This window comes from Rhodamnia argentea, chromosome 8, assembly GCF_020921035.1.
Source record: "Rhodamnia argentea isolate NSW1041297 chromosome 8, ASM2092103v1, whole genome shotgun sequence".
Classification (NCBI taxonomy): Eukaryota; Viridiplantae; Streptophyta; class Magnoliopsida; order Myrtales; family Myrtaceae; genus Rhodamnia; species Rhodamnia argentea.
The window spans coordinates 29,760,474-29,774,040 of record NC_063157.1 but is presented as its reverse complement, the minus strand read 5'-3'; the positions used below and the strand labels follow the sequence as shown (position 1 = coordinate 29,774,040).

General features: G+C 38.7%; 1 protein-coding gene across 1 annotated transcript; it reads left to right on the top strand.

The window, feature by feature from the left end:
- Nucleotides 1-1,111: 1,111 nt before the first annotated feature.
- On the top strand, nt 1,112-1,510 carry LOC115727514 (protein RADIALIS-like 4). The gene has a single exon (XM_030657734.1). The coding sequence runs from the start codon at nt 1,112-1,114 to the stop codon at nt 1,508-1,510; it is 399 nt and encodes a 132-aa protein (XP_030513594.1).
- Nucleotides 1,511-13,567: the final 12,057 nt, after the last annotated feature.

Sequence of the window (13,567 nt, the reverse complement as noted above, 5' to 3'; positions counted from 1 at the left end):
GTTGCGCGGCCCGGCTTGCCAACATGGCTTGCCACCGGCCACAGACCGGATTTCATCTGTTTCCGGGAACCAGCTCTAGGAGTTACGACCATTTTTACTGCGAGAGAGATGGTGTTAACGTGATCTTGAATCGAGTAATTCTTAATCTGATATTGAATCTGAATCTATTATTCCCCTTTTCCACTTTTTTCTCCCTCCAAAATGAATCAAGTCTTCCGTCGAAACGGATCCACTGAGAGCGGGAGCAAGTTGGGAGTTCAAGTTTCAACCTTTTGAACAACCACGGGGCAAGAGAATTAAATGCTCCCAGGCTGTCACGTCGTGTTTCTTGTTGGCAAGCAATCCCTTCCTTCCTTTTCTATACGTTCGCAGGCTTTCAGTTTCGGCATCAGCGGTTTCCGCCATTTTTTTTTTTTTTTTAACCTCCATGGTCGGTTCAACCTTGGACTCTGTCTGTCTGTCTCTCTCTCTGAAAAATTTTCACTGTCAGTCAACAATCTATTTCACAGGAGGTTTTATTAAGGAAGGTGGTCTCGCTTTTATTGCGTCACGGATATTTAGCGGGATTCAGAGATATTTCTCATGGGCCACGCCAACAACGCCGTCTGAAGCCGACGTTCTCCTCCTCCTCCTTCGCGCTTCGCCTCAGCCAAAAGCCCATCGGAGGAAAGATAAAAAAAGGAAGGAGCTTTCATCGAATTGCGCAAGCGTCCAATTTTCCGAATTTCGGAGCAAATCCCTATGATTTCAGCAGATTCAGCCGGGAATTCAGAAATTCCTCTCGCCTAGCTAATTGGGATTCTTTGTTCTTGCTGAAAGGAAAGGAAAAAAATCGGTTTTTGTCTGCCCTCGCTTGTCTTCTTCTTCTCTTCCTGCCCATAATTTTCGCAGCATCACTGCCACTTGCAGTCGCAGCGATAATTGGGCATTAGCGGATACGAATCCCGAGGAGGTTTCAGGATAAATGCGCTGTCCAGAGTTGACACCGGGGAGTCAATTGGTTCGATAGCTCCGTGGATCTGTCGGCGAGTTTCATTTGACACGCGGCTGAGTAGTGAAGTGGTTCGGATTTGCATAAGTGTGGGTTTTTTTGAGTCAGGGTTTTGCTTTGATGACTGTCAATGAAGCAGTGAGCCCCAGTTGTTCCTCGTGGAGTAGGGAACAGGACAAGGCGTTCGAGAATGCCCTGGCTACTCACTTCGAGGACTCCTCGGATTGGTGGGAGAAGGTAGCCTCCGACGTACCGGGCAAAACCCTAGAGGAAATTAAGCTTGATTACGAGATTCTGGTTGAAGATGTCGATAAGATAGAGTCTGGCCGCGTGCCTCTGCCTTCCTACAATTCTTCTTCCTCGGATGGCTCCACGAGTAACTTAGGGGAGGAGGAGAACGGGAAGAAGGGCGACCGGTCGGGGAACGCGAACGGCGAGTCAAACCAGGGAGGCACTAACACATTAGAATATCTAAGAGAATTATTATCCCGATCAATCTCTAGGTCCTACAAGCCATGAGTGACATTTAACAATATGTCATGGCTACCCAGACATTGCGAATGCCATAAGAACATAATGAATCCGTTAGTTTTAGCTACAATGTAATTCAATCCATCTGTCTTACTATATCCCGATCGAACAAAAACCATGGAATATTTGTCAAGTCACCAATTTGATCATTTGTACAAATCTAAATCGACATGCATTTATACGAGATATGAACATTTCATTCTCGATTACAACCCCTACTGAAGATTTCAATTCATTGTCATTATTAGATCACATAGGATAGTAACAAGGAGGCAGACTCCATTTTGCACACAAATGTGACTTCGTATGTGCATGAACTTTGACCATCTAGTACATAGACGGATCGACGAACCGCCAATATGCACCCTTATGAACCATAACCATCCAACACACAAGTCAACACTGTACCTCGGGTGTAAGGATTATTTACATGAGACCAAAGCATGAACGATTAAACATTGACCACGCTAAAAGCTTTCATGTTGCTAACCATTCAAAGCGTGTCACGTTCAGTGAACTTGTCCGGTACAAGCATTGGGCATCGCAATATCCAATGACTTATGACTTGCCATTCCCTTAAGTATCAAATACTTAATAGTGAAGTTAAGAACACACCGATTTCAACAGGATCATTGATATATATTCAATTATCCATCGACCGAGAACAGTTTAAAGATTCGGCCTAACTGTGAACCCATCACACATATTCTCAACGTCTTAAGAATAGGTCCAGTCACAACCGATCTTATAAAATTTATTCATATATTTAAATAATTAGACAAATGAATAAATACGTATTGTCCATTAATTAAATAAGAAATTGAAAAGACAACCGAAATTAGGGGTGTGCAATCGGACCGGGTTTACCCGGAACCCGAATCGGCCCACCCGAAAAATAGGGTCGGGAATCGGTTCTTGTTCAAACCGGTTCTGATTTCGGTTCCAATTTTTGGGAACCGGTTGAAACCGGTCCGGTTCCCGGTTCTAGGTGAAGACCCACCCGGTCCGATTTTAGAACCAATTTTTAGTTACTTAAAAAAAAAAAAGGAAACCCTAATGTAGTGTCCAAATAACTATGATTTTGGTTTTATGCTCGTGGTGTTTGAGTTTTTCTAGTGCTGGTTCATGCGTGCTTAATGTGGTGTCTTTTAGCATGTTATTTGGATCCTACAATTTCAGTTCTTTTTTAATGGGTACAACGAAAATTAAAGTGTGATAGAAAGACTTGCACTATGTTAATTCAACGTTCTGGAGAATCATTGTTGCTTTTAGTGGACTGTAACTTTTATTTTTTATACGAGCCGGACATTGGACGAAGCTCGATGGGGCTAGTGGATCCTAGACTATAAAAAAAAACTTTTATTTTTTATATCGGGGTTTGTTGCTTTTGGTGGATCATACTATTATTTATTATTATTTTTTGGATTGTTGCTTTCGGTGTATTATAATTTTTGTTATGCATTTCATCGATGCTCATATTATTTTGATGAAAAAAAAGGAAAATAGGTTATTGGGTAGACCCCGAAACCGGACCGAAAAACAGGGTCGGTTTCAAAACAAGTTCCAAGATAAATAAGGTCGGTTCTTGGTTCCAAAAACTGGAAACCGGTTATAACAGGGTCGGTTTCAGGGTCTAGGTCTTGACCCGGCCCACCCGGCCCATGGTCACCCCTAGTCCCTAACATGTAACAATTACATAGTTGCTTTGGGGCATATCTCTAACAATCTCCCACTTGCACTAAAGCTAACTTGTCCGATACCTCAAACCCATTTTATCAAGGTGTCTTTCAAAATAAAACCGAGGTAAGGCTTTAGTAAAGGGATCCGCCACGCTTTTCGCCGAGGCAATTTTCTGCAAGACACCGTCACCTCTCCCAACTATTTCTCTAATGAGATGGAAACGTCTCTTAATGTGCTTGGACTTCTGGTAAGACATCGGTTCCCTAGCTTGAGCTATTACCTCATTGTTGTCACAAAACAAAGTAATCGGCTGCTCAATGAAAGGAACTAATCCAAATTCAGAAATGAACTTCTTCATCCAAACGGCTTCCTTCGCTACTTCAAAAGCGGCTACATATTCTACCTCGGTGCTGGAATCAACAGCTATGCTTTGTTTGGAACTCTTCCAACTAACTACACCACCATTGAGTAGAAAAACAAACCCAAATGTAGACTTATAGTCATTCAAATCCGATAAAAAATCGGAATCGGTATAAGCTTCAATTTTAAACTCTCATTCTCCATATATCAACAATAAATCCTTAGTCCTTCGCAAGTACTTAAGAATATTCTTGATTGCTATCCAGTGCTCTTCACCTGGATCGGTCTGACATTTGCTAGTAATACTTACAGCATGCGCAACATCGAGTCGCATATATAGCATAGCATACATTATGCTTCCAATTGCGGATGCATAGGGTATCTTTGCCATCCGCTCTCTTTCTTCAGGAGTGTTGGGACACATCTCCTTGGAAATACGGATTCCATGCCTAAAAGGAAATAATCCTCTTTGGGAACATTGCATGTTAAATCGTGTTAACACTTTGTCTATGTTCGTAGACCGAGAGAGGCCAATCAATCTTCTCGATCTATCTCTACAGATCTTGATACCTAAAATATATGTTGCCTCTTCTAAATCTTTCATGGAGAAATTTCGTGACAAAAATAGTTTGATCGATGATATCATTAGAATATCATTCCCGATTAAAGATATATCATCGACATACAAAACTAGAAATGCAATTGCACTCCCACCGACCTTCTTGTATACACACGGTTCATCTGGATTCTTGATGAAACCAAACGATTTGACTACTTCATCAAAACGGATTTCCAATTTATAGAGGCTTGTTTGAGTCCATAAATGGATCTCTTATGCCTACACACCTTCCGACTTACACCACTAGATTCAAATCCTTGTGGTTGTTCCATATAAATATACTTCTTGAGGAAATCATTTAGAAAAGTCTTTTTGACATCCATCTAGAATATCTCATAATCAAGGTGTGTAGCTATAGCCAACATAATCCGAATGGATTTTAGGATGGCTACAGGTGAGAAAGTTTTGTCGTAATTGATCTCTTTTTTTTTTTTTTTTTACAATATCCTTTCGCCACCGGCCGTGCTTTGTAAATTCCAACTTGGCCATTAGCATTCATCTTCCTCTTGAAGATCCATTTATAGCTAATTGGTACAATACCATCAGGTAGACTAAAGTCTAAACATCGATGGAACACATTGAATCCATTTTCGGATTTCATGGCTTCTAGCCATTTACTAGAATTGATGTCCAACATCGCCTCCTCAAAGGTGTTAGGATCACTCAACTGATCAATATCATTCACAATGAATAGTGGTTCAATATCTTCAATCGAGTGTCTATAAAGAATAGGTAGACGAGACGTTCTCATACTCCTCCTAAGAGGTTGTGTATCAGAAGCTCCCACCGAATTAGAGATCGGCGTCCGAACTTGGTTATTTAGTACTTCATCATTTTCTTCTTGTAAGACTATTTTCCTCCCATCACCACCTTCTTGGACGAACCGATTCTCTAGAAAAGAAGCATGCCTACCGATCGAAACTCTTTGGTCAGATTGAAAATAGAAATAATATCGAAGAGTCTTTTTTGGATATCCAATAAAGCGACCTTGTTCAAATCTGGCCTCTAATTTCTCTATTCTCAACTTCTTGACGAAAGCTGGATAACCTCAAATCTTGATATGATTAAGACTTGGTTTCTTACTATACCATATCTCATAAGGCGTAATTGAAACAAATTTGAATGGCACTCTATTCAACAAATATACTATTGTTTCAAGGATATATCCCCAAAGGGATACAGGCAAATCTGTGTAACTCATCATAGATTGCACCATATCTAATAAGGTGTAATTACTTTTTTCAAATACACCATTATGTTCTAGAGTTGCAGGAGGTGTCCACTGCGATAAAATGCCATTATCTTTAAGATAGTCCAAGAATTCAAGATTAGGGTATTCACCTCTTTGATCAGATCGAAGAGCTTTAATACTCTTTCCTGTTTGTTTATCAACTTCAGACCTAAATTCCTTGAACTTTTCAAAGGATTTAGCTTTATACTTCATTAAGTACAAATAGTCATACTGTGAATGATCGTCGGTAAAGGTAATGAAGTAAGAATAACCACCCCTAGCGGTTTCGTCCACATACATCTATATGTATCAATCCCGGTACGTCACTGGCTCCGCATTAATTCTTACAAAGGGTGCTTTGGTCATTTTTCCTAGAAGACATGCATCACAAGTCGAGTATGGTTCAAAATCGATTAGACCAATATATCCATCATTACTCAATTTGTTAATCCTGTCTTCTCCAATATGGCCTAATTGGAGATGACAAACATACTTTGAATTTGGACTATCTCTAGAGCGTTTATTGGCTACGACATTTACATCATGACTATTTTTTTTATTGACATTGGTAATTGCATTACTGGACATTGTAATGGTATAGAGATTATTGTTTAATAAACCAAAACCAACACATGTTCTATTACAATAAATAGAACATATATCATCAGCAAAAGAAAAAGTAAGATTCTCTTTACCTAAATGAGGTATAGAGATGATGTTCCCAAAGAGACTCTCATAATGCAAATAATTCTTTAAAATCAAAACATGTCCGGAAGGCAAACATAAACGAAAAGTCCCTATAGCTAATACAGCAACTCTTGCTCCATTTGCAAATGTCGGGACAATCTCATTTCACCCCAAAGATCCCGCTTATTTTCGTATTCTCGCAAAGACATACAAATATGCGAGGTTGCAAAGGAAATCCGTAATCCATAAGTTGGATTCAGCACTAGCCATAAGATTAGTTTCAATAAGCATAGATACCATACCTTCGCAAGATTGGTCCTTGAGCTTGACCTTCAAGCTTGCAAGATACTTCTTACAGTTCCTCCTCCAAGGGCCCATGACACCACAAGAATGACATTTTCCTTTTTTAACATTGGGCTTTGGTTGCACAACAGTTTTCAAAGGCTTCTTCTATTTCTTTTTCTTCAAAATAGTCTTACTCTTTGAAGAAGAAGCCTTAGCCATAGCTAATATATTTGGCCTTGTGTTGTGTATTTCCTTCTCATAAACTACCAGCATGCTATATAACTCGACAAGAGTTTTCTCCATCTTATGCATGTGGAAGTTTTGAACAAAACCAGAGAAGAAATCGGGTAAAGATTGAAGGATCAAATCCACAGCTAATTTGTTGTCCATAATAAGATCCAGCTTAGCCAATTCTTCTATGTGCCAGATCATTTTCAAAACATGATCATTAACAGATGATCCCTCAACCATCCTTATATGGTACAATGCCTTAGATATCTCATACCTAGAAGTTCGACCATTCTCATCAAAGAATTCTTTTAAGTGCAATATGATCGACCTAACATCTTCCATTACTTCATACTTCTTCTGAAATTCATTATTCATCAAAGCAAGCATATATGACCTAACTTTTAAGTCATCAACATGCCACTTATCATAAGTGATGGTTCCTCTTGGGTTCCACCCTCAGGAAAGGAGGTTGGCATTTTTTCATCAAGCACATAACTGAGTTTTCTTTTTGAATTGAGAACAATTCTCAAATTTCTCACCCAATCGGTGAAATTGGGTCCAATCAAATAATTCTTATCAAGTATCGAAGCAAGAGGGTTTGTGATCACCATTTTCAAAATAATAAAAATCTATGCAGAAAATAAATTGTTAGCCGTTATCTTTAAAAGTAACTATTTCATTTTGGCTTTTAAATGAAATAGAGCCTCCCACTAAATTTATATTCGGATGCCATACTCCTTAAAATGGGAAATGGCAATCTTTGTTAGGCAAAGATTAGTAGTAGGGATCGGAGTCCCACCAGCCCATAGTCCACATCACCTAACAGTTATTAGTGTTCTATAAACTTAATGAGTGAATCAACTTATTCAACGCATCGTATACGAGTCCCAATCATAACTTTGGCCTCTAGACCATGAAAGTCTCACTTGATAATTATTGACTTCATGATCATAGTTAAGTCTAACTTGTCGTCTCATGCAAGTATTGAAAATGCAAACGATCCCCTCACCTAACAGTTATTGGAAATCATTCGGCTCCAACCCCACAACATCATATGCTTAATGTCGTGACCTAAAAATCAAATTTCTAGGCTAATAGATTGTCAAGCTAATTATCTAATTAACTTAACTCGGACTCTCCCAAGTCCATACCAAATCGCAACTTATGATTCACTATTTAACACGCAAATGATTTAACTTGGAGTTGCCACTAATCAATTCACGGTAGGTTAATTAGACACCTAAATAAAGTATCGGGAGAAATACTTTATTTTACGAACCAGAGATTCATTGAGTTCTGGAACTTGGTTACACTAATATTTCTATTAACGCCCTTTCGATACCTTTCATTTCAATGAAAATTATTTGAGTCGGCAACTTTCGAGGATTGTGATTTAAAGTTCCAAAGGAGTAATTTTTTTTATTTTTTTATTTAAGTGAATGATGCAATGCATGAATGTAAGTATATTATGCGAATATAATTAGTCTCATGACAAGGTAAGTGACAAATATGACATGAGTGCATGACGAAATTTTTTTAAGTTTTGAATCTTAAAGACATGCAAAACAACATGAATTCTAACCTACATGTTATGCAAAAAAAAAATGACATGAATTTAATCTAAATGACATGTTATATTAGACTAGACTAATATGCTAAATTAAAATGAACGAGCCTTATTCTAAATGATGTATGAATGCGACATGGCATCAATGACTTAACAAGTTTATGACATGATGAATAATACGACGTGTAATAAAATAATATGAGAAAATGACATGCCGGACTACAAGATATGACAGATTTTAATAACATAGCAAAACTATATGGCTAATCAATGCAGCAGGAAAATGACATAACGGTTATTCGACTAGGTCTATATGAAATGCATATATGAAATAAAATATTCAGCCTTCATGAATGGAATGTTCTAAACTATATGCAATCTACATGAATGAGATATTTTTGGTATTTTGAATAAATTTTTTTACGTAACAAATCAAATCACTAAACAGATAATGCATGATCTTTTTCGAAAATATCTTCCGACTCAAATCAGATAACGAATTGGATCGAGGAATCAAATCCGATGGTTAAGATTAGATATCTCGATCCCCGTGCCATCGAGACAAATCTCGGGGCCGAGATTAGTTCGAATTTGCACGTTGTCGGTGGGGAATCACCCCATCATTTGAATTGGTTTTCTAATCTAAAAATATGCCGAAGATATCGAAAAATTCGAATAGGCAACTATCATATATTGCGATATCAACAGATAAAATCTTGCCTAATCGAAATATCATCCAAAAATTCACGACAACAATAAAAAAAAAAATCTGAGCAAATTGAAATTTTACCTAATCTGAAATATTTCAGATTTGTTTTTTTTTTTTTTTTGTCGTTTGAATGAGTGGATCGGCACAGCTCGGGATGGGCGCATAGATGGAAATTGAAGGGTCCGGTGGGATCGAGAGAAGACCACTTGGGGACTTGCAATGGCGGAACTAGATCAGCCGCAGGGCTGCAGCTAGTTTGGCGATGTCGACGCGGCTGAGTGGTGTTTGACGACGCTCAAAGGAACGACGCTACATTGGCATCGAAGGACACATGGTGGATGAACGTGAAGATGGGAGGCATGACTACCACTAAGTCACAATGACGTGGTTTACCCTTGAAGTTGGTAAATAACCTCCCCAATCACACAACTCATGATTCTCTACTCTCTAGATGTATGGACCTTGTGTGTGCCAAGCAAAAGAAAAATGGAAGGCCTTTTTGTCTCTTTGTGCTTGCAGTAATACCTAACCCTCTCACTTTTTAGCCATGTATCAGAACCTATGGCTTTCCCTCGAATGTCTTTGCGATGGGGACATATGCACCGAGAGGAGAAAAAAAATAAAACCTTCCTTTCTCACTATTGCTTAGAGCATCAATTGTGTGCTAAAAGCTATCTCTCCCTCTTTTTGCGTCATTTCTCTCTTGTGACCTCATGGACGACCCCCCTTTCTTTTTCGATGAAGTCTCCCACTTCTCTCTATGCGAGCATCACCTTATATAGGCTCGCTCACCGACCTCCACTAGAAGCCACCGCATATCCTCCTCCTCTTTTCATGTGATTGTGCAAATAAAATAGTCTCTCAAATCTCTCAATTTTTTTTTTATTTTCCCGCTTTGCTCCCCAAGTAAACGGTCATGCACGAATATCACGGGACTATGCTGATTCCCTCAAATCTTGATCAACAGACTAAAGGCTTCAAAAATTCAACTTCCACGTTTGATTTAGGTCACCTAAATGAATTATGGCTTATTAATCAAATTCTAAACCATTCAATTAAACCCATCAATCATCGACCCGATGAATATGCAAAATGTATGGGGCCATGTCCGCACGACTAGCTAACGTTTGTTTCTTTTTTCGGTTCAATTAAATGCAAAATGCAATGCCTAAATGACAAAATTAAATATGAATAATGACTTAATTATTATATTTTTTTATGGGAACTAAAAAGTAATTCCTGATTTTTTTATGCAAAAGTTAATGATTAAAAAGGATGGCCAAAATTTAGGTGTCATCAACTGCCCTTCTTTGAGTGGAGGCTCGCAGAGATTTCGTTCATAGACAAAATTGAGCCTAAATTTTGACAATGCAAATGATGATTTTTTTTTTGTGTGTGTGGGTTTTTAATCCCAGTTTGCAAATTGAATTATGCATGATATGCAAGAAATAAAGAACATACACTAAGGCTTCTCACTTCATGTGGACCGGTAAGAGAGCCTTACATATGGATCGCACACAAAAGCGCCCCAGTGAGGGAAAGTTTTATAATGTTGTCCACTCCCCTGATCTCCGAACTTCTATTCCACTGGAAGTAAGGTTCGCAAGGTACGTGGTTACTCGTCTATTACATGCGAGTCCCTACGGATGCGAAACAGCTCATGATATGATTTAAAAAACCATTTGAACAAATGAGAAACGTGTTGCTTATACCACTGGGCAATCATGAAAAGGACCATGCCACTTGAACAGGAGGTTGGTTGTGTTGCCTATTCCATTGGGCAGACACAAAAAGATATGTCACCTATTCCACTGGGTGAACATATGAGAGAGATCATGTCGCCTATTCCATTGGACGAACATGAAATGGATTGTGCTACTTGTTCCACTGGGTAGACACAAAAAAATATGTTACCTATTCCACTGGATGAACATATGAGAGAGATTATGTCGCCTATTCCGTTGGGCAAACATGAAATGGATTGTGGTACCTGTTCCACTAGGTAGACTCAAAAAATATGTCACCTATTCCACTGGGTGAACATATGAGAGAGATCATGTTGCCTATTCCGCTAGGCGAACACGAAATGGATTGTGCTACATGTTCCATTGGGTAGACACAAAAAGAGAAATAATGAAGAATAGTTTAGGAGACGTACCTGAATTCTTCTTTTGCTATAAAAAATGACAGAGCTAATTGCCTTACACTTGGTTTTGCCCGAGACAGGGTTAAAACAACACATGTGCACGGGCAAAGAAAATAGACTTCATGAATTTGCCTGCATTATCAAGCTTCAAGAGGGAATTTATCAATAAGAAAATCGATTTCGTCCTTTCGACAATTTGATCACATTAAATGAAGGAACTTCAATCAAAAAGGACTTTCCCCTCGTTCTCAATGAAAGGCTTTTGACCCGACCCTTGATGCGGATTCGACCCTTGATGCGGGTATAAAAATCACTCGAACTCTCTTCATTGTGCTTGACGAGGGTCCGGATATTCTCCAAATCAGTATGATCTAACTAATACGAGAGGTCTTTTGAAGGATTGAAATGCAAGTTTGTTCAAGGGTTTAATAATGGGGACTCATGAGAGTCATGGCTTTGAAAGAATTGATATCATCTATTGCTCCGGGTTTGCAAGCCAAGAACCCTGCAAAAAGAGATAGAAGAATCTTGATTGCACTTCTTCGAGCAACATTTATAAGAATTTAAAACTCTACGTTAACATAAGTGCCCTAATCTGAAGAGACTTTGATAACGGTCGTAATGCAGGTTTGGGTAGGTTTGAAATGAATGGTCTATTTTCATCAAGAGGATATTATTGGAGGAAACTCGGGACCGGTGATCATTTATCATGCCTCCATCACAAATTTTTGTAATCATTCTTGACGATATGAGAGTTGCTAGTGTCCTTTGACAAATGCTCCATGGATTTGTGAATTTTCTAGATGACTTCTTTCGAATAAACATCCTTGCAAATCATTTGTGCCGAGTCTCTCTTCCATTTTCTTTTTCCCCATTTTTCTTTTTGAGAGCTCTCTCTCTCTCTCTCTCTCTCTCTCTCTCTCTCTCTCTCTCTCTCTCTCTCTCTTTAGAGAGAATTTTCTCTTCGAGGAGTTTTTCTTGACTTTCTCTCTTTTCTTTTTTTCAAGAGAATTCAATTTCTCTTCTCTCATTCATTTTTTTTTTTAGATAGAGATCTTCTTTGAGAGAGAACTTTGCTTGATAGAGTCCTTTTGCACCATTTCTTTGACTTCTTCTGAGCTTCTCCCACTTGCCCCAAATTATTTTGAACTTGCTTTGAGCTAATTTCATTTGTTCACCATGGGAATGATCACCAATCGGGTTGAAATGAATCTACCGCTTAAATTGGGTATGCAAAAGGGCATAGTGTGTAGGGAGAAAGAAAGAAATGCTCTTCGTCATATCGAAGACACTCAAACTAACACAGAATTTGCATGCGGTAAATACGCTTGAAGATTGATGCAAGTGAAAGCAAGAAAAATTCTAACCATTTTTGAAATTCTAAGATATTGCCCCAATGTGGGGTTGTTCTTGACAGGGATAATAAATGAATCTCCGCTTAAAGGGTTAAGCAAATGATAACTTGTAGTGTTTAGATAAAGGAAGTGAATGCCTCTCATCATTTTGGTCGTCATACTTTTTTCGAGATCACCCTTTACCTTGTCGGCACAAAAATTTTCACTCAACTTGCATTGGGATTAATTTTCAGGACGTATGTGGAAATGGCTTGCCTGTTATCATTCTGGCGTCTCTCATTTAATATGATCATTTCACAAGAACAAAACAGACTGCCTGATCAAACCTTTTCTTTCAATAAACCATGCATGAAATTTTGCAATATATGAGCATCTTTTAAGTATGCAAAATGTAGCAATTTGAATCAACTTGCCATGTTTCATGAAAAACTTGTGCATTTTCTTAATTTGAACAAATTATACAAGCATATTCAAATTCGTAAGAAAATCCTCTTGGATTGGGAGATCATGGATTGCTCCTGAACTTCTAAACAAATCAAACAAGTCAGTGAGTCTGTTCCTTGAGTCGAGAAGTGGCTTGTTCCTAAATCTGTCCCAAGATAAAGAGAAACATGCACAAAACAAGTCAAGTGAAGACTTCAAGATGCCCTAGCTTGTTTAACAGCGACGGCCATCATGGTCAGTCATACGCCCCTGTAAGAAAAAAGTAAAGTGTCACCTTCAGAGCCAAGTAGGTTGAAGAGAAATGTACTTCCTTTTTAAGGCCAGAGTTCACTATCGATTTGCCCCATTTTCTATTGGGACAAGCTCTATTAGGTACCTATAATCTGGAATTGCCCTCCGCTTATGCCCCACGTTGAAAGTTTGACTTCTGGCCTTTAAAGGAGGCTTCACTTCTATTCCTGATCCTGTGAGAAGAAAACAAAATGTCATCTTCAGAATTTGTCGAACTCTATAGAGATAATCCCTTTGAGGTCGAGTGGCCTTGGTTTTGTCCCGCCTTCCGTCGGCTAATACAGCACGATCGAAAGATCGGTTAAGGACAAGGCATGGATTGCCACAATCGGCCAATGGACTGGGACTAGCACGGGATTTCTAGCTTGCTTTAATGCTCAACATTCATGTGTAGGGTTGTCCTGGGATGATCGTGCTGGTGCATAGTTAGAGTTAAAAAT